Here is a 22,330-nt window from a genome sequence, read left to right on the forward strand (position 1 = left end):
ATAAGGATATGTTACTTTGGAAAGGAGACTCTGCTTTTGTTTCCACAGAAAGCCAGAGGCTATGGATTTGTTCCAGATTAAGACACATCAGGTTTGACCAGCCAAGACCCCCTGAAAGGTCTCCGATGACACCATGGCCCAGATGATCCAACATCCAGAACGGTTTGAAGGCATCTGGCTCAGACGATACAGCCTCATGGACTATTCCATAATCCTAAAATTTTCTTTGTTTCCCCATAAGATACAGCGCCCCCCTCCAGCAGGAAGTAGTAAGAGAAGCTACGCCCAAATTCCCAAATTATATGTAATTTTACTATGTTAAGGTTAAAACCTTCCTTTTTGAAAAAAAAAAAAAGGGGGAAGTGCTGTGGGATGTTCTGTATGGCAAATGTGTTGCTTATTAGTCAATAAATAAAACACTGATTGGCCGTTGGCTAGGCAGGAAGTGTAGGCGGGGCAAGGAGGAGAATAAAGCTGGGAAGTGGAAGGCTGAGTCAGAGAGACACTGCCAGCTGCCACGATGAGAAACAGCATGTGAAGATACCGGTAAGCCACGAGCCACATGGCAAGGTATAGATTAATAGAAATGGGTTAATTTAAGCTGTAAGAACAGTTAGCAAGAAGCCTGCCACGGCCATACAGTTTGTAAGCAAAATAAGCCTCTGTGTTTACTTGGTTGGGTTTGAAAGGCTGTGGGACTGGCAGGTGAGAGAGATTTGTCCTGACTGTGGGCCAGGCAGGAAAACTCTACCTACAGACAACAGTCAAGGGTGCCACCAACCATGGAGGTCCTCATGAAGGCATGCACTTCTGTCACACTTTCCAGGTGACTGGTGCCTGCACTGGCAACATTACATATGAAACTAGTATAGAGTCCACTGCAGAAACAGCAAAGAACCTCAAAACCAAGGGAAGCCAGCCAGACTCCTAGGAAGACACAACTGGTGGTTCCTAACAGGAGGTACCGGGCCTCACTACTTTCTGACATCTGTATCCTGTGGCCTTTATGACGCATGTAACGGTCGCGGGCAGCTCCAGCAGCCAGTGACTCTAGAATCCCTCAATGTCCCATTTATCAGCCAAAGCCTGTCTCCTGTGTATACCTACGACCTGACAGCTGATGCCTCCGCAGAAAAGGACCCTTCCGGGGCAGCTGGCCTGAACAGGAACCAGAGGACAGAATACCAGCTGAGTGAGAGAGAGAGAGAGAGAGAGAGAGAGAGAGAGAGAGAGAGAGAGACAGACAGAGACAGAGACAGAGACAGAGCGAGAGCACCAGCCAAGGCTAAGAGACTAACTGGGTGACTCACTGAAGAGACGGGGGCAGCCAACTCTCTAAGGGAAATTCCTAGAGTGGAGATAGTGTAGAGGGGGGCCTCAGACATCTGTACCCAGGAATCAAGACAACCACAGTGATGAATCCTGGGACAGTGAATGACCTAATGTGATACCAGAAGACAGGCACTCATCTCCTGAACCCTCCTCCCTAGACACAGACCCAAGGGGGAAATGTGACATGATCCCCAGAGGGAACTCTCCAGGATGCTTGGCTTTCCTCCCAGTCAGGTTGTCAGAAATGAGTGTGAGAAACTATCACAGCTATAGACAACTAGGTATCCTGAGGATTCCTGGGACAGGATCAAGACACTAAAAACTCTGCTCTTCCAGAGGACCAGGGTTCAATTCCCAGCACCCACAAGGTGATTTACAACCATCTGTAACACCAGTTCCAGAACATTCAATGCCCTCTTCTGACTTCCATGGGCACCAGGCACTCATGTGGTACACATACATACATGTAAGTAAAACATCAATGGAAAACACGGAAACTCCACAGAACCCTAGGCATCAGTGGACAGACACCCTCCAGAATCAGGGCTCTTTCATGGTAACTAGTTCCATCACAGACTCACAATCCTGTCATGAGGTCAGGCTGGAGTGTATCATTCCTGTCTGGCACCCAGGGAGTCCCAGCTCCTGTTCAGCCATCTTGGACAACCTTGGAACGCCCAGGACTTATAGGACCCATCTGATGCACACCCCGTTGCTGACCTGGATGGTCAGGGTTTCTAGGCATCCTGTCCTTGACATGAAGGGGCTTGGCCACTGTCACTTGCTCCTCTCCTCACCACACAAGGTCTGCCAGTTCTGTGGACACTGCCCACAAGCCCATCTATCCTCAGAGGCTGCAGTTCTTCACAGAGGAAAAGCCACTCCAGGGCCTCCCATGATAACCAATACCATCTGGTCACAGCTCTGGGCCCACAGAGATCACGGAGTTTTCTTATAAGCACATCAAATGCTTCAGGAAGACATGTAAGCGGCACAAAACTCTGGCCAACTCTGACCTCTACCATGAAGACTACAAGGATGTTTCAACTTGGAGAAAAGGCTTCACCTTGGTTTCCCACCTTGTCACCTTATATGGGGATGCTATGTTTGCCTAGGGACGGCTGCTCACATATGCCCACCAGCTAGAGACTGTCCCTGCTTTATAGATGTCCAGCTGAAGCCTGATGCATTTTAAAGTGCATGAACATGACTGGAGATAGTTGCAAGAACACCGCCCAGAAAAGCCACCGAAGGTTGTGTTTGGATGTGACTCACCTATGAAAATGCAAATTTGCTTACTTTTAACAAAGACCTACACCTAGCCATCTCCTGCTTAGAAACCCCTCAAACACTTTCCCATTAAGACCCTTGTCCTCAGAGGCAACCTCAGGTCTAGCTTCTCAAATATGTCTTAATGGATTCCTCTAAGGCACACAAATGCAGCCCTTTTCAGCAATCAGGTAACAAGATGCACAGTGCCCTCCTGCTGCAGCAGTCTCAAGAGTCAGGTCCCACTGAAGGAGGGGCTACAGGCTTCAGGAACCCTGTCCCTTCAGAAAATCTGACTATGTAAGAGAGGTGTGTGCATAGGCCAGAGGTGGCCAGAGTCCTGGGCATGGGAGGAGACAACCTCTCTACCAGACAAACATCAGGTATTTGTGGAATTCAGCCAAGTTTCATAGGCACAGACAAGCAGGGCCACAATCACTATTGGCCCTCAGCCCACGATCTGCTCTGGGACAGCAAGTTGAATCCCCACTCCCAGCCTGCTCCCTGCAGGATGGTATCTTAGTAGAAGCCAAGCACAACCTGGCAAGCCCCTAGACCCATTTCCAGGCAGCTAGACCTTAACAGCATGACCCAGACATGGCCTCTTCCACTGACTGTAGCCAACACACTGCCCTCCTCCCACCCCCATTCTCCCTGGGGCAGGGTTCCAAGATGTCACCACCAATTCCTCAATGGCTCAAGGGAAGTGTGGAAAGCAACCTCTGAGACTCTGAGCCATATCCCCTGGTCAGCTGAGTAGGCTGCCCAGTAGAGCCAGCTGCAAAGTCCAGCAGCCTCCCCCGTCTCCTGCCATCAAGCGTAGGCGGAAAGTCTACCCAGCCTAGCAACAGTGGAGATGGGACATGGGTCAAGAGGAACCCAGTCCGTGCACAGAGGCCTGGGGGTGGAGGTGGGCAAACCGCTTAGCTGAGAGCTAGCTACTAAGCACCCACAACAAAATGGAGCTCCACCTTGGGTAACCTCAAGGTGTCTTTTGGCCTCCTAAGGACAGCCTGGCCCAACCCAGGAACACCGCCATAAACCCTCCCTGGTGACTGTGCTGTGAAATGGTTATGTGCTAGAATAGGCTCCAGGGTTCCAGGGCCCTGAAAGTCAAAGAATGACCACTGGCTCTTGATTGCCCTCCAGATTTTCTGAACCTTCATGCATCCTAAAAATCCAGCAAGCTGGAATATCCAGGCCAGTGGGACAGGCTACAGAGCACAGTTGATGAGAGCGAGCCACGGTCTGACGGACTGGCCCCGGTCGAAAGCCTTCCCACTTTTAACAGCAAATTGCTGGCTGAATGAACAACACATTCTGAAAAGAAAACAAAGGAAATATTGAGAAACAAGAACCACCCACAACAACTCCAGTCCAAGAGGGCCACTTACTTCTGGTGGCATTTTCCATGCACATTCCTCCAACCCCTGCTCCCATCTCAGGTTTCCAGGACAGTGAGGTCCAGTAGAGAGCTGTAAAGAGTCCTTCAGGGAACAGGCCCTGCCCTTCCCCACCTGTCCCAAGTCCTTCTCAACACTTTCAGGCCCCACTTGGCCTCTCTGTCACCCAGATTCAGAGGAGATGGAGTCACCACAGTGTGGGAACTTTTGAAGTCAGTGGCTTAGAGTGCCTCCTCGGCGCTCAGGCCTGGCCGAACTTTCTTCCTGCAAAGCAGCACCCTTCACTTCAAGGCTGATGTTGCGTTGATACTGAGCTGCAGATGGGACTCTGGTGAGTAGGTGGAGGCATATTTGCCCCGATAACACCCACACACTGAGCGGCATCCTAGCCTCTCAGAGCATCTGCACCGGCGTGGCAGGTAGCCCCACTTCTTTCCAAAAGGCTCCATGGAAGCAGGTCCAGGTTTGAGCAGAAGCTGGCAAACCAAATGCATGAGCAAGCCCAAGGCCTGGGTGGCTGGAAGCCCTGAAACCGTGGTTAGCACCCACACGCACAGCCAGCTGTCCACTCTCCTGCTGACCCGAACCCAGCAGTACCACATGTCTCACATAGTTGAGAAGAGCAAAGATTCTCAGAGGAACACTAGAAAGATCCATGGAACCAAGAAGCAAGTGAGCCAAGGCTTCCCAAACGATGCTGCAGGCCTGTTCCACCTCCTACCCTGCAATAGGTAGGACCAGCCCCAAAACAGGCCCACAAGGTCATTGTCATTCCTTATGTCCACTTACAAGGTTCTTAGCAGGAAGCCTGGGTAGGCATCTCCTCCAATAGACTTTAAATCTGAAATTCAAACCAGCCTAAAACCCAGGGAAGCAGAGGCGCTTTACAGCCTACCATCCAAAAGGCTCTCTGCAGAGATTTAGCCAATGCAGACAAGAAGTCAGAACCTGACACACCATAATTATACTATTTCTAACACAGTACACACAATATATAACTGCATGAGTGTACACACATACACATGCATATGCATACACACACTAACATACATACATGTGTATTCATCCATTCATTGTATATACCATGACAATCATATGTACACTGCACTTATTGTGCATAATATGCATATACACATGCACACATATGCACACAAACATTCCCACTGCTCATCTGCATGGCAATATGCACCCCACACAAAGCCACAAAAAGTCAGAGCCCCAGTCCATTGCCACTGAGGGGACAGACCCTGGGACATTAGGCGTCTATGGAACCACAGCCCTAGAAGCTACGTAGACAGTATGTAGGTCTGGGACTTGCAATCTAAAAGACGTGCCCTACAGGAAGGCAGCTTCTGGTGACCTCACTCTCCAACATGTCACCCAACTCCCTTCCCCAGAAACCAGAGCAGCATCAGAGCTAGAAAGGGGCCTGCTGTTCCCCAAACATCCAGGTGCAAGAGGCCAAGGACAAAGCAGAGGGCAGGGCCTGTGCCTGCATCAGCACCCCACAGGATACCAGCTAGACCCTCCCAGGGGCAGCTTCAGTTACAAGCTGGTCTGGGCTGTGGTCAAGTCCCTCCATTAAATGAAAAGGGAAACACAAGAGCCACTTGGCACTCTCTCCTCTGACCTCCAGAGCACTCAGCACTCCCCTGTGACCATCAGATGTTTGCTGGGCCTCCCTGAAAGCCAGGCCCAGCCTGCTGGCGCCAGAGACCCATAGAAGGATGGGCCAAAAGATGAGATGAGAGGTCACAACCATCTTTGTAAGAGACCAGGTCCTGGTGAGGAAAATGGAAGCGCAAAGAGATGCTCAAGAGTCAGGTGCCATCTTCAGAAGTGGGTCACCCTAAGAGGACACACATCTAAGACATCAGGCCGCCACAGAACCAGAGATGGCAACTCCCAAACCATCTCTGCTAAGTAAGTGTAGAGCACTACAGAGCAGCTCAAACCAGCAGGGCTCCCTTGCCTCTGGGCAGAGAATTCTTCCCTCTGGAAGGCCCAGCCCAACAGGACTCACTCCAATAGCTACTCTAATGCAGCAGTCACTCTGAATGACAGAGAACTCCACCCGGCCACTTGGCCAGGGCCTGACCACGGGAGCTTGGGAACAGTGGTTAATACTTAACAGTGAACACCAAACTTTGCCCTCTGCCTGCAAAGGCAGGGCTTAATGTCTGGAGAGCAAGAGGAACAGCAGGCAGTCCAGCCAGCTGCACTCCCTGCTGCACTGCTGGGGGTCTGACCCCACATTGCTCCCAACTGTACAGCTAATAAGAGGGAGCCATTGTCTAAAGCACCAGAAGACAGTGGCCCTGGCCCAATGTCACTACCCCTCAACACTGGAGCATAGGCCTGCCGTGACACTCCCAGGTCAGAGCTAGCAGTCTGCTAAGGTGGTGGCCCTACATCAAGTGGGCAGAGGCCCTGGCAAGGGTATCTTCACTCCTTGACCTCCCCTCCCTCTAGGCAGGCAGAGAGTGACAGTTCCCAAATGGTCTTTTGGATGTGGCCAAAACTCCCACTAAGGTCTGAGATGTTTGCTGGGGTGAAGAAAGGTCCCATCAAGCCAGATACTGCTGAAAGTTCTGTGTAACAAGCTCTGTGCCCTGGACAAAACCTCTCTTTCTCTGGGCACCTCCTCTTTCTGAATGTTCTTCCTGACCACAGGATAGGTATGCCACAAGCCACACAACTCCAAGTAAGGGACACTTGGGGTCATCTACCTAAAGGAAAACCACACTGAAATCCACGAACACCACTCACAACAGGAGAGTAACATGGTTCCTAACTAACTAAAGAAAAACCACCCTGAAATCCATGAACACCACTCACAGAAGGAGAGTAACATGGTTCCTAACTAACTAAAGGAAAACCAACCTGAAATCCATGAACACCACTCACAACAGGAGAGTAATATGGTTCCTAAGTGTTCTCCATAGCTGTGTACGGAACAGAAGGTAAAAATGGGTGCTCACTCCAGGCTCAGAAGGTGATGCTGTATCTGTACATGTGGTTGCCTACGTCTGCTGCTCCTCAGCCAGAGTCTAACACCCAAAGCAGCTCGTAGATTATATATACAACACCTGCGATGTGCTAGAAATAGCAGATAACTCCACAGGACCACACCCAGCACTAACAGGTGAATTGGTATGCTAAGGACACACAGCTCAGCAGCCACTCAGTAACGCTATCCACTGCTGGCTTCTTTCTAAGGGAACCCTCTTCTCACTGCAGTTCATGGGGGCCTGCTCTGCTGGAGTTGCCTCAGGCCCTATGGCATGCACACACTTGCACACAGGGCTCTACCCGTCAAGCTCAAGGCCATCTTTCCTAGGGATTCCCCCCCAGCCACCTCAGCACCCAGTGGCTACCCTGACTCACCATGAAAAGCTAAGCTTATCTTCAGCCTAGGCCCTTCACACGTCCCCTAAGGCTACAGAAGGCTGCATTTCTAGAGGCCAACTGCTTGCTTGTCACTGCCATCACTGGTAAGTGGTTCACAGCCATCCCTCGAACAACCTACCAAGGGTCCTCACTGCCCCCCATGTCCCAAGAAATGCATGCCCACTCTCCCACTTCTCCTGCAGGTAACACATCAGCATCCTCAGCATCCTGCATGTATCTCCTTGATACCCAGAGCTCACTCTCCATCACATATTGTATCACATAGCATATTAGGCTCCTATTGTACCAGGATGAGGCAGGGGATCCATCTGGACACAGATGCACCAGGCCCAAGAAGGTAGTGGATGACTTTTCTAGATCAATGTGACTGCAATGTCCAGTTCCCAAGCAGCTCAAGTCTGCTTGGCCTTAAGGGGCATGGCATTATGTTGGGCCCTTAGAGGGCCCTCCATCACAGGAGCTGTCTCTTCAACCCCTTGGAGCAGTTCAGACATTCACTCAGCAGAGTGGTCAAGAAGCCTGGACAACATTCTAGAAAAGGACACATTTCCAGCATTTCCAGGTCCAGGAGGTCCTCACATTAAAAAAATATAATAGTAATAATAATAATAATAATAATAATAATAATAATGGCTGGGGAAACTCAGACTTAGAACATACAGGTGCCTCATCACTCTTGAAGGTCACACCAGGAAAAGTGATACCCAAACACTGAGTAGCAGTCTGACCATAGAAAAGGACAATGCCCAGATCATGTGACCTTTTATTAGGAAGGAACCAGACCCTCTACCCTCATGTGCGCACACAGTGCATATATGCATTCTTATACACATGAACGTGGGCTAGGCAAGACAACAGGGTGCTGACACCTGTACCACTGACTCCTAAGGGAAGGGCCTGTTGCAAGGATACAGCTGGGAGGAGGTAGGACACAGCCCACAACCATCTGGGTTCCCAGCAGCCAGCTGCTCAGTAAGGTCCTTTGTTTCCTCTAGCTGTTTTGTACAGCTTTGTCTTACAATATTGGAGATCAAACCCATGGCCCCAAGGCAAGCATCCTACCACTGAACAATAACTCCAGCGCCATCTTTGGTTTGAAAAGGTACACAAAATTCATGCTTCCCCTCCTGCACTGAGTCCACACACGTCAGACGTTGCGATCTCTGTGAAAGACCCTCAACCCCACCTTTAAGAACTCCCAGAAGGATGGTATTAGGGTCCATGCTCACATGCTCAGCCCCACCTTCAAGGACTCCTGACAAGATGGTGCTGGAGTCCATGCTCACCAGCCCCTGCTTGGATCTCCAGCATCAGTGTGATACATCCTTTCCTGAAAAAACCACGATGAGACCTTTGTTCCTGTCCTAGCCTAGCAGGGTAGGGCCTGAAGTCTCAGGCTCAGTCCATTTCCTAACTGTACTGTCCTCTGAATCCTCATGTCGTGACCCCCATGACCAAGTGGGTAGAGAATCATTTCACTACCCCATCAGCAGCAGCCCCAAGGGACACACACAACACTATCCACTTTCCAGCCTACAGGCAAACCACACACAGGACAAAGGTGACTCTGGCTGCCTCAGTCAGTGTATCAGTGGACAGGGTCACCTCTACAGAGAGAAGTAAGAAGTCCCCAGGTAACTCCAATGAGTCAGCTACAGAGCTGAAATCACGTGGATGGAATCTGAAAGGGGACCTGCAACCAGGCTGGACGGAAGCCTGCACAGACGTCAGCTTTGACCTGGAGTGGGAGGGCTACCAGGTAGTGATTACCCTGCAATGAATCCAGCAAGAGTCCATGGTGGAAACTCCTTTCCTAGGCCTGGAACACCTCACCAGGGGCCTTTCACCTTCCCTGACATGGTTTCCCATGGAGTCTTGAGATTTAATGATGCTCCACTCAGAGGTCAGATAGGAAGTGTCCTGGCCTAAGCAGTGTGCTCTCTGCTCCTACACACTGAAAATATTCCATTGTAACACCAAGAATTCACATTCACCCTTTCTACTTCTAGAGGAATCTCACAATAAATATAATCCAGGTCCAACTACTTTTGTCCTTCAGAAAAGCTAAGGGGTATGATCCCTGTCCTCAGGGCACAATCCCAAGTGATTCCAGAACGCATGCTTAAGTGCAGGGCCATTTGTGAGTGGAAACCAGGAGGAAAACTGGGGAAGCAAAATGTGGGCGTCACATTTTCCACACTTGCCCCATCACTTTTTACTTTATATGTTGGGAGGCAGGGGCCAAGGACTTTATAAGTAGATACACACTATCTAGAAGAAAGTGCCAACTTCATTTCGGCCACTGAACTGCCAGCCCAGGCCCGGCCTGGGTCACACAGTGGCAGGGGAGGTCAAGGTTAAGACAGCCTACTGTATGGGCCAGGCAAAGGTCCCCTTCCTATCCTCACACTATCTGCTTCCCAGGGAGAAGCTGCATGAAGCCCAAGAGGGCAGCTGGCTCACTGCTGTCACACAGTCACAGGCTGAAGAGGTTCCTAGGCAGACTAGACAGACCTGGCCTTGCCAGACCCTCAACCTGGTCCCAAAGACACGGGCTGTGTGAGCTGGTGTGGCCTATGAGACCCCAGTTCCACCGCAGCTTGGATCTGTGTAGGCACACCTGATGAGGTCTCCCAAACTCACGCCACCACAAGCAATACGCGGTACACATGTCCAGAAAACAATACTTCCAAGGACTATCAGGGGATCTGCATAGGAGGCAGGTCAAGGCTGTACAGTAGTGACTCCTGTGATCTGGCCAGTTGGCCCTGGCCTGTTACCCACACACATGGTGTAGATCCACACAACAGACCTTTGGGAAACCTTCTCCCTGCCTGTACAGGACTTACCCACCAACAACCAAGTGTGAGGTCCCTTTCCTACCACTGGCTGGGCTCTGAAGCTCCTGTTAGAAACAGGACAAAACCCAGCAGACTTGAGAATCCAGCACATTCACCCTGTCATGCTACAGTGGCTGAAGTTTCTAAAAACATCTTTATAGAAATAGGAAGTGCTTAGAGAACCAGACTGCAAGCTCTACATGAGCCCAGCCAAGTTACTCAAGTTCAACTCGGACCATAAAAGGATCATTAACACATACACACAGCTGGGGATGTGGCTCAGTTGGTAGAGTGTTTGCCTAGCACGTACCAGGCCCTGGTTCAATACCAATCAGCAACATGTTTAAAAAAAAGTGGGTGTGGCAACACACTACTGTATTACAAGCAGTTGGTAGAGGCACCAGGATCAGGAATTCAAGGTCATCTTCAGCTACAAACTGATTTTAAGGCTACATAAGACCATGTCTCAAAACAGTTAATAAATTAAAAGTGCCTGCTTATCCTCCTGTTAGCCTAAACATGTGCAGGCAGTAAGAATCCTAACAGTTACTTGCCTTCCCAGAAGTTGAATCCTCAGCCCTGACTTCAGGCACCACTTGGGGGCCCTGATAGTAGAAGGGACCAAAAAAAAAAAAAAAAACCAAAAGGAAAATTACCTCTGGCTGAGACACTAATCATACTGGATGTCAGCAGATGTGTAGAACTGTCTGCCTCAGGCTACTGGGCACCAGAAGGGCTGTTGGGGCTCTACTCTGAGAACCACAGTGATGCTGTGAACCTTCCTTCCACACTTCCCTGACTGCGGGACACTGAGTCTGGGCTTCTAGATTTGGCCTCCCTCTGAATTGGATTGTATGTGTTTAGCCAGGCAGCAACCCTGAGTCGTAGCATGCTTTGTCTATGCAGAGAAAGCCTCGACAGTCCAGCACCCCATGGAAAAGGTCACTGAGTGAGGGAGATGGGCAGGTGGCTAACCTGAGCTAAGTCACTTCCTGGCCAGCACGCCTAGCCTGTGTCTGCAGACTCCTAAAAGTGTGACCAGAGGAAGCTCAGCTTTTCCTGCCTATATACTGGGCAGCAAAAGCTCTGAGGTCATATCAAAGAGTCGTCTCTTGAGAACTGCACCCTCTTCCTCCCAGATCCAGAGCCTGGAGCCTGAGTCTCCTCCAATGGGAGACATGTGGGGCATGTGTGCTGGGAGCTGTCACCTCAACAGCCCAAGTAAAGGGTCTGTTAGGATCTAGGTCTAGAGAAGAGTCCAAACAGAGAGGAAGCAGCCAGTTCAAGGTGACTTGCCATCAGCAGAGGGGAAGCTGGGTTCTTGGCGCTAGGATGGAGAGAGATTCCCAGGCCCATCCTCACCCTGAGCAAAGTGAAAGTGCCAGGGAGCTCCGGATCCTGGGAACAAAGAGCACCAAAGAGAAGCCCGCGCTCAGAGAGCGCAGCCCCCTCCCCAGGCTTACACGGGCCTCTGTCCTTCCTCTACGATCCCAAGGGAAGTTTGGCTGGTCCAAGGTCAGAGGAGACAGATCTGGAATCCTAGTCGGATTTATTAGACGACCGCCCTGGGCCGGCCTGGAGCAAAGCAAAACAGGCCCAGAGGAAACCCTGTGCCAGTGAGACCACCCACCCAGAGGTCTGTACCTCGAGCTCTCCCAGGTGCCACCTAGGCACCTGGGCTTTCCCTTTCCTATAGGTACCTCCAACAGCTCTGCAACTCCACCCTAGTGCCGTCAGAGTTGCCAGACCAAGTCGTTTCCGGTGCTCAAGCCCCGGTGCTCCAGACAGGCCATGCAGAGAGGTGGAGACCGCGCCCCCAGGGCTGACGGAGCCAGGCCAACCGAGGGACTTATGCTCCCCATGAAGCCCGAGAGAGGAGCAGGGTAGTGAATTCTAGGGACGGAACGAACAGCACCAACAAACCACCAGCCCAAGAAGCCTCTCCGGGTCCCGGGTCCCTCCTCTGAGCCAGGCAGGCACCGGCTGGCCCTCCTGACCCCTTCCCATCGCCCCGCTACACGCCGTGGGCCGCTGCCACCCACGAGCCAGAGCGGCCCAGCGGCGGCGGGAGGGCCCAGCCTCTGCCTTTGTCCCGCGGCAGGTGCCGCCAAGCTCACCCGACGTCGGGCAGGCGGGATCCGCGCTCTCGGGGGACCCCGGTTCCTCCGTTCGCTCAGCAGCCTCGTCCCCGGCGCCGTCGGCGCGCGCCTCCACCGGCACTACGGTAAAGTTCGTGGGCATGGCTCCGCTAGGCTCCGCGGTCCGCTGCAGCCGCACGCCCCAGCTCGTTAGCTGCCGCCCGACTCCGGCGTAGGGGCGGGGTCGGCCGGGCACGCCCCGGCCACCACGTGATCTCACCTGCCCGCCCCCACGGCCCAGGAAAAGTTTGCCCGGGGCGGGGCCCGGCGGCTTCCCAAATGACCACGCCCACTCAAGACTCCGCCCTCCTGCAACTCCGCCCACTGTAGGCCATAGCCCCTGGCTTACCATTCCAGAACGCTGCACCCTCAAGGATTCCGCACCCACAAACCCAGACCCTAGAGGCCACCGCCGAATGAACTGTCCACGGAAGCAGACCGCCCTCAGCACCGGGAGACTCCAGTCCCGCCCCGCAGAACCGCGTCCCCGCCCCCACACACCCCTGCTCACAACACAGGCTCCCTGCCCTCCCGGCCCTCCAAAAGCGGGTCACTCACCACTTCCTCAGTTTCAGTTCTCCCATTCTCACTCCAAACGCCCGCGGGGGCTCTTTTCCCTACCGCCCCACCGATCATGGCCCCTTTCTGCAGCTCAGCATCCCTACCAGTGCTGGTGATGCGGGACCCGGCCCTGACCAGGTCGGGCTGCTAACCTAGCCCAGGGAATGAATGACCCATGGCTAGCCAGGGGGAGCTGTCCTTTGGGGCTTTGTGTACCCTGAGGTTAATTCCACCCAAGACCGTCACTGGCCTCTGGGACAAGGCTTGGCCTGCCCATGCCCAGCCTCTTTGTATCTGCTGGCAGGAGTGTCCCACGACCCAACCTGGGAACCCTGGCAGCCCAACCTTGGAGGATGACGCTTCCTTCCTTGAGTTTGGCTCCAAAGAAATACTGTAAATTCCCAGGGTAGTGACAGGAAACTTTGAGCAAGGAGTTCCAGAATACCAACATGGGGGAAGTCACACTTCTTCCTTTCCGGACTTTGTACGTTTTCAATGAAAGACTCGTGAAAACTGTGAGCAATCAAATGCTCATCAGGGGAGAACTGAACTTAAATGTTAGGGACAGGCTTGGGGTGTAGTTCAGTAGGATAGGGTTCCCTACCGTTTCAGAGATCCTGGTATCATACCCAGCACACCCCACAAAAAGCCACAGCTCCCAGGTGCAGCCAATCGCCCAGAACAGTTTTAGACGGTCAAACAGAAACACGGGCGGTACAGCTAGAGCTGCTCCCACGTGGAACAGTACCAGCCAGGACGGCCTGGCCCAGGTCAACCAGGCACAAGGTCTGGAAGGCAGCTGCCAGGCCGGCGACCAAACTGGGATGCAGGAGCTAGAGGTCTCTGCATATAGTATATGCCAATGAGAACAAAACATTTGGAAAACAACTCAGGAAAAAAAAAAGCCATTTCTGTGAAAGCTTGAAGGAAACATGGGCCACTCAGGGTGGCCCCTTATACAGTTAACTCTAGCTCCTGTAGGGGGAGGGGTGCAGCTTGCTCAGGCCACACCTGTCACCCCACCTCCCTCCAGGAGCTATCCATAGTAAATAGGGAGCAGCCATCACCTGTTTCCCTAGATGAGCCGGACCTTAAGTGGAAACAGTGACCTTCTCCTCAGAACATCCTTTCGTGGGGACGGGAGGGGGGGTGTTGAATGATGGGGAAGCATTGCTGGGAGGGGACAGAAGTATCCACTCAGTTAAGAACAGCCCCCCTGAGGGTGAGCCCTCAATCACCCAAAGAAGGTTTCAGGGAGTTCAGCACTGAAAATTAACAGTGATGCCCTCTCTGAACAGTGACATTGTTAGGCTCATGCCCAAAGTGAACACAAAGGGTCACCTGGAAGGATTAGAACCCTTTTGGAGTGAGCAGGCTCAGGTACAAGGACCCCCATGACAGTGGGTCAGACAGAACTCTGCCAGCCCCAGGAGCCCTCCTGGAACCCTCTTAACCCCAGCTCCCCACAAGTGACCCTCTCCAGACAGGCAACCACTTGACACTTAGCCCCCTCTCTCCCTGCCCTCCCCCTCTATTGTTTTTTAAGAGAGGGTCTCATAGCCTGGGTTGGCCTCAAATTTCAATATATTGCCAAAGATGACTTTGAATTTCTGATTGTCTTGCCTCTACCTCTCAAGTACTGGGATTACACACATGTGCAGATGTGCCCAGCTATACTTCATTTTTCAAACGTGTCTGTCACTCAGGCCCATTTCCTGTGGCTGACTGATCACACAGCAAGGTCCATTACTGCACCCACAAGTTGAGGAACTCAGACAACACTGAGTACTGCGCCCAGGCAAACTAAGGAGGGGTGTGGAGGCACCCACTCGTGTATGCTGGGAGTTCAAGGGGCGAGGGGGCATCCACTGAGCTTGGCCGACTCACAGAAGGGGGAGCCCATTAATGGGGCAGAGTAGCCTACGAGGATGTTTTAATTCCCACTAGGTAGAGATAGAAGATGTCCATCAACCCAGTGTGCAGAGCCCCAGGACCAATGCAGCACCAGGTTTTGTTGTTTTGTTTGTGTTTTCGAGACAGGGTTTCTCTGTGTAACAGCCCTAGCTCTCCTCTGGATCTCGCTCTGTAGACCAGTCTAGCCTTGAACTCAAAGAGATCCACCTGCCTCTGCCTCCTGAGTGCTGGGACTAAAGGCGTGTGCTACCACCACCCGGCAAGCACCAAGTATTTTAACTTGAACGAAAGTGGCTCACATGGAACCAGTGGTCAGCTACCAGACCTTCCTGGAAATGTGAGGGGTGTTCTGCTGATTTCAAAGGTTATAAAAAGGCAATGCGGCTGTGCTTTATAACTGTTTCAGACAGGATGCAAAAGTCTGATGGGTAAATACTCAACCCGTGAAAATACATTTTTTCTTGACATGGTACCATACGTGCAGAGGAGGTTAAAGACTGGGAAACTCCGAGAATGTGTTGTTAAATAAAAACTACATTGTAAAATTTCTACATCTGTAACGAGATGTGCATCATAGGTTCTATTGTGCCTTCTCTCTCTCTCTCTCTCTCTCTCTCTCTCTCTCTCTCTCTCTCTCTCTTTCTCTCTCTCTGTGTGTGTGTGTGTGTGTGTGTGTGTGTGTGTGCGTGCGCGCGCACGCATGCTCGTGCTGTAGGTATATACACGTACAGTGCATGTGCCAACCTCCACTGTGGGCCCTTAGGCACCTTCCACCTTTTGTCCCAGAGGGTCTGTCATTGGTTTGGAACTTTGACACACAGCCTAATCTAACTGGCCACTGAGTTTCCAGGGAACCACCTGTCTCCACCCTCCACCTCCCTACAGTACTGGGATTACAAGTATGTTGTTCGGATCTTAGATGGTCTTTTAATAAAAAACAAAACCCAGAGCCAGATATCAGGAAGAAAACTGAAAGATCAGAGAAGCAGAACAGACAGTCACTAGTTCTTACCTCTACGAAATCCTCAGCCTAAAGAGAGTGAGTTCCTGTTTCCTCACGCCTTATGTACCTTTCTTTCTCTGTCCTTCCATATTACTTCCTGGGATTAAAGGTATGTGCCACCATGCCTGGCTCTGTTCCCAGTGTGGCCTTGAACTTACAGAGATCCAGACAGATCCCAAGTGATAGGATTAAAGATGTGTGCCACCACCGCCTGACTTCTATGTCTATTCTAGTGGCTTGTTCTGTTCTCTGATCCTCAGCCAAGTTTATTAGGGTACACAATATATCACCACACAAGTATGAAGGAGTACTCAGATTTCAGTAAAACACTTGCAACCAGGCCATCACCCCGGTCCCTCTGAAGTGCTTTTAAAGGACAAAATCAAGAAATAAGATACAAAGACCTGGCTCTCCTGCCACGTTTTTCCCCAACCTAACCTCAGAGATGAGTCTGCCCTCCTCACAGGGACCAGCGAGGCCACACTGAAGCCCTGATACCCAGGTATTGCTGGGTGGTACAGAGTTCATTGGTACAGTGCAGTGGAGCTGCTGCTGTCCCCAACCCCCAATGACATTATATCACCCACCCCCAAGCTGTTAGCTTCACACGGCACACCAGCAACATCTACTGTGACTGCTTGTCTTACAAAAGGTCCCAGGGCTTTGGTGCACAGGCAGAAAGGAACTTCCTGCAGCCACTGGGCTTTGTCACCCACAACCTTAGGCTCTGGCACCTGAGGGTCAGCCCAGGCTGAACCCTTGCTTGGGAGGCTGTCGTGAAAGAAGACCAAGGCCATACCCTATTTCTTATAGGGCTTCCCCAAGGCACATTATTCCTGCAGTGGTCAGGAACAGACCACCTAGCACTGTTCTGTGAGGAGTGAGCTAGGGACAGGAGCATCCAGTCTTGGGCTCTGGTAAGGTCCATCTGCCTTCAGTTCTTTCTTCATCCAAAATCCAGTCCACTTAGACCAAAGGCATACACGGAGTGTTACCAAAAGACCATTCAATGTCGTCGTCTGGTTGCATTCTCAGATTGCACTGCCCACCCATTGACTGTTATCAGCTCAGGATCTTTCTGCTCAGCTATAGATACTGGCAAATCCAGTTCACTGCTCATATACCCTCAAGCTATGGGAGCCTGGCTGGGCAGGAGACTCCATATGTGGCCCCCAGAAGCTGACAAGGAAACCTAGCTTGCAATAAAACCAGCAGCTGCCAATTGGTACAGATTTGCCATCAGTATCCCTTTGTGACCTTCAAATGTGCTCTTCACCCAGGGTAAACTGGAAAAATATTCTCCATGAAAATCTTCACATTTTTGTTCCCCCATAGCATGGGTGGAGAAGGGAGCCCAGTGCATATGACAGCCACTGTACACATGTGGATACTATACATGTGAATACTATACATGTGGATACTATACAGGTGGCTATAGAGCAATATAAAAAAGGCCAAGACTGAGCAGCTGCTCCACAGAGGACGGCATGCCTGGGTAATCCCTGGAGACACATGTAAGAGACTGGACCAAGTGATAATTCTACCCTGCTGTAGCAAACCCAGTCCCCAGGCTGTCAGAGGCATATGTAATGTGCAGCCACTTCGGTACACTGTATATCAGGGGCCAGGAAAGCCAATGCTCCAGAAATGCCACCTCAACAGACACCAGAAGACTAGGGGCATGTACACAACAGCCCAAACCTTGGCAATATTGAACAGAGTTCTCCCAGAGAACCCACACAGTCCTGAAAGTTGGAGCCATTGCCACACATATTACAGGTGGCCTCACAACCTTGCTGAGGGTCAAAGCAGGTGCTTGCAATTTTGTCCACCTGTGGTTTGAAGTGGAAACCCCAAACCTGAGGACACCTCCAATGCAGGAGATGGCCACATTTTGACCTGATCTGGTGGGAACAGGGGTTGTGTGCACAAAATTCAATTCAGACTGCAGAAGTGGGTTTCACTACGCTTGGACTGCCCTCAGTAAGAGAAAGGAAGTTTATCCAGCCTCGGAAAGTACAGAATTATTCTCCCAGTTTCTAACCTCAAAGAGTTGCTTTATGTTGTAACCGATTCCAGAACCACCTAACCCAGTGCCCTACATCATGCCCAGGTGAACTGCCTGATAAACTGCAACTTCCACAGTTACTTGGCAAAGAGAGACCTGGGTTATTTCTGACACATCCTTCTGTCAACAGAACAGGGCAAGCTAGCAAATGTTTGTTAAATCACAAAGCCGACAAAGCATAGAAGAACTCAATTGGTCCCTGGTCCATGAAAAAGGTGCCTGCCCCCAAGGTCTGGATTTCTACGAGCAGAATTCCCAGACAGTGGTCTGTCCCACCCAGTGGATCTGGCCCCATGGTGGCCATCCTGCACCACATCCAGGAAGAACCACAGTCCTATCTTCCCAGTAGCTCACAACCTCTACAGCCGTATGGGTAGGGAAGAGGCCTAAATTCAATAGCCTAACATTTACTTTACCCCAGACATATTTGAGGCTCTTTAACTCCTGTGTGCGTGTGTGTGTGTGTGTGTGTGTGTGTGTGTGTGTGTGTGTGTGTGTGATATGCATGTGTGTACAGGTTCATTTGCCTATGAGTGTGTATGATGGAGGCCAGAGAATGACTTCAGGTTTCTTTCTTTATTGCTCTCTACCTTATTTTTTGAGACAAGATCTCACACTGACTCTGGTGCTTGTTGTTTGAGCTACACTAGCTGCCCCGGAGACCCAACTATCTCCAACCACCCCCAGCTCTGGGTTTACAGGGGCATGTACCCCATGCCCAGCTTTTACACAGGTGTGGGGATCTGAACTCAGGTCCTCTTTGTATACTGAGCCGACTTCTCAGCCTGTGGTGGCTATTCTTGGTTGTCTAGTTGACTATGTCAGGAATTAACTAAAACCCAAGTGCTGGGTACACCAATGAGGAGGGACGTTTTTCAAATTAAATTGTTTGAAGTGAGAAGACTCACTTTTAATCTTAATCTTTTGAGGTGGGAAGATACACCTTTAATGTGGGCCATACATTCTGCTGACATGACAGCCTATATGAGGGACGTAGAAGAACGAAACTTGCTTTTGTTGGCCAAGTTTGTTCACTGGCATTAGAGCCTACTTCTTCAGGACTCTGGATACTGAAGACCATCTGGGACATCCAGCCTCATGGACTGAACAACTACTGGACTTTGGACATTGCAATGATAGACAGCCATTGTTGGACTAGCTGGACCACAGCCTATAAGCCACTCTTAACAAATCCCATATATGGCAGGCGATGGTAGTGTATGCCTTTAATTCCAGCACTTGGGAGGCAGAGGCAGACAGATCCCTGTGAGTTCAAGGCCAGCCTGGTCTACAGAGTAAATTTCAGGACAGCTAGGGATGTTACATAGAGAAACCCTGTCTCGAAAAACCAAAAACAAATCCCACATATGTAACCCTGACTAATACACAGCCTAAGCCCTTTTTGTACATAGCCCCAAATAACCCTGGAAGAGAGAACAAACATCTGTAGGCACAGGAATAATATAATGCCTATTCTGTGGGTCTCAGGGTGGCCAAGTCACTTGCTCAAGGTCACACATCCAGCAGAAGGATGTCTGGGTCAGATAAGGAAACAAGTTCTAGGAGCCTGGAGTGAATGGAAGGGCCAGGAAGCCTCTGCCCATCGGTGCCCTGCCCAGGCCCCATGGGACACATGCCCAGGCTGCCCTCAGGAACTGAGGAGGTTCTTCTGGGGAAAAGCAGTTAGATGCACATCCCGGCCTCAGAATAGATATGCACTCTGGCATCCAATGACTTGTGAGTTGTGGAATACCTAGAAGGTAAGTGTGGCTCCCGAATGACAGGCTGAGTCTCATACCACCCTCCTCAGCCCAGCAGCCCACTCCTAAGTCACAGCTCCCAAATGGCATCACAGCTGTGGCTGTACACACAGTAGGATAAGTGTATCTCTGTCTCAGCTCTTTCCCTCATGGTGCTCTTCTCCCCTCTACCCCAGCATGCTCTAGACTCGGTGTTTCTGACATGAAGCTGCATCAACTCGCTCATTCTCCTTCCAGCTGACTGAAGACCAGGACATGCTGGCCGTCTGACCAAGTCAGGCCCCTCCCCTTGTGGACTGTTCAAGGCCAAGGAGACTTTGGAGGTGAGACTTACAAACCCACTCGGTGTCAGAATCCTGGCTGACATCCACCCAAGTTGAAAATTCCTCCTTGCAGGGTAGCTGTGGCCATGGGGATGTCACATGAAAACAGCTGGCCACAGGCCACTGTCCCTCTAGCTGTTGCTGGCACCTTGTGGGTGACTGTTGAAAACATCTACTTTGAGCTGGCAAGATGGCTTGGTGGGTAAAGGCACTTACCACTCAAGGCTGATTACCTGAGTTTGATCCTCGAGACCCAAGTAAAGGTAGGACAGAATAAAGTCCACAGAGTTGCCTCTGACCTCCACATACATGCCATGGCACATCCCTGCCCCACATCACTCATACATACTAATGAATAAAAAAGAAAAAAATTTTAATCTAGTTATTTTATTTCTTTTTCCTGGTTTGGGGGTGGGGGGCTTGGTTTTCTGAGGGGGTGTTTGTTTGCTTGCTTATTTTGAAACAGAGTCTTGATGCATAGTCCTCATTGGCCTGGCACTCCCTACATAGACCAGGCTAGCCTCTGAACTTACTTCAACCCCCTGCTTCTGACTCCCAAGTGCAGGTATTACAGGTATGTACCTCCACACACAGCTTTGCTTTTCCTTTTTAAAAGAATTTACTCTGTTTAATTGCAAAAAAAAAAAAAAGTAAAAAGCATAAATATTAACCTCATAACCATAGGACACAGTTCTGTGCCCTGAAACGCTTCCCACCGCAATACAGCATCACCATGACCCATCTCCAGCACTTTCTCCTCTTCCCCAACTGCAACTCTGTCCCCAGGAAGCACCAGCTCCCCAGCCCCTGACCCTCCATTCTTCCGGTCTATGAGTACAGTGGCTCTAGAGACATCGCATGAGTGGAGGGAGTCCTTTTGTGACTGGCTTGAATCACTGAGCACAATGTCCTCGAGGCTCATCCATGGTGTGTCAGAATGTCCTTCCCTTTCAGATCCAGGAACATCCCACCATCCCACCATGTGATGGACGGTGCCTTGCTTACCTGATGGGCACTAGAGTTCTGTCCACCTCTTAGCTATTGTGAGAAATTTTCTCCTGTGTAATGAGTTCCCCCTAATGAGCGGAACAGTTCCTGGCTATATATCTAAGTAGAATACAAGTGGTTAAAGGGTCCCACAGCTTTTGTAGAGAACCACATATTCACATACAATCTATCTGGGAAAAACAAGACGTGGCATGGCAGGGTCTGTCTGGTAGGGCTAGAGGATGACTTCCTGCCCTGCCTAAACCAAGCATATTTTGTAACCCGGGCAGCACTACCCAGACAAAAATACTTCACAATCCTTTAAGTTAACCAGATATCACTGCCCAGAGATAAGCAGGCTACCTCCCAGCATGATCTCTGTCCTATTATTAACCTAGCACTGATAAGCTAACACAGGCCTGTGCCAAAGGTCATTCTTTGGTTGCAGGCAGGTGGAGATGGCCAGTCTGACAAACTCTTGGGTTGTGTTGATGCTGCACAGAAAAACACCTCAGCAAGCAGAGCGGAAACTACTGCAGCACCTCAGCCCGCTGGAGGGGCCGTGGACACTACCCCTTTCACCCTGGGGCTCAGACATCTTGCAGTACAGCCCTGCTGGGAAATACTACCAGCCCCTCAAAACTCAGAGGATCCACTGCTGGATCCCAGAAGAAGGACTTCCAGAAAATGAGTAAAACTGTCCAGCCAGGTTTTGCACCCTGAGGGGCAGCCACTCAGCAAGGCCACAGGGAAGCTGAAGACTGAGGCACTGAGGGTGGACCCTCCCCCATTGGCTGGGGAATACTCAACCTCTGAGCATTTCTATGTGCCAGGGGGACCTACATGCACATTGCTAAGGCAGTAGACACTTGCCAAACTGACTGGATTCTCATCTTCTCATGCTTTCAAGTTCAAATTTTGCTTTAAAGACTAAACTAAAATCTACCTCTTTGCTCCAATCCCTGTCTTCTATTTCATTAAAAGATGGGAAAAAGAGAAATATGTTTGCCTAGCAGTTTCTGACGTAGATAACTCTCTTGGCTTCATCATCTTATTCAAACTTTAAATATTTGGCTTATGTCCCATGACAGACGAGTCAGACAAACATACTGTCTGCCATCAAGAGTGAACTTCTTTGTGTAAAAAGTGCAAGTCATTAATTTCTATTTCCTCAGGGCATGAGTTAAAAATACATTTTGAAAATGAGCTTTGATTGCTATTGAAGTACATGAGCATCACATGGCCCTCACAACTCTAAACTCAGTATACCAGGTCAGCCTCCCCGAAGGCACAGCTAGATCCTTTCTACTAGACAAACGGC

General features: G+C 50.7%; 1 protein-coding gene across 4 annotated transcripts in view; it reads right to left on the reverse strand.

Annotated features, from left to right (window-relative positions):
* Slc12a7 (solute carrier family 12 member 7) overlaps positions 1-22,330 on the reverse strand; it is a 91,599-nt gene that overhangs the window by 41,249 nt on the left and 28,020 nt on the right. For 2 of the 4 annotated variants that reach the window (XM_052742897.1, XM_052742896.1), the window contains exon 1: positions 12,373-12,574. The exons of the other annotated variants lie outside the window; for them this stretch is intronic. In XM_052742897.1, coding sequence (XP_052598857.1) covers positions 12,373-12,496 — 124 coding nt within the window. In that variant the 5' untranslated portion in view covers positions 12,497-12,574. Of the gene's footprint in view, positions 1-12,372; positions 12,575-22,330 lie in introns of those variants that run through there. 4 annotated transcript variants of the gene reach the window in all.

This window comes from Peromyscus californicus, unplaced genomic scaffold (assembly GCF_007827085.1).
Source record: "Peromyscus californicus insignis strain IS unplaced genomic scaffold, ASM782708v3 Scaffold_18__1_contigs__length_77618521, whole genome shotgun sequence".
In the NCBI taxonomy this organism is placed as follows: domain Eukaryota; kingdom Metazoa; phylum Chordata; class Mammalia; order Rodentia; family Cricetidae; genus Peromyscus; species Peromyscus californicus.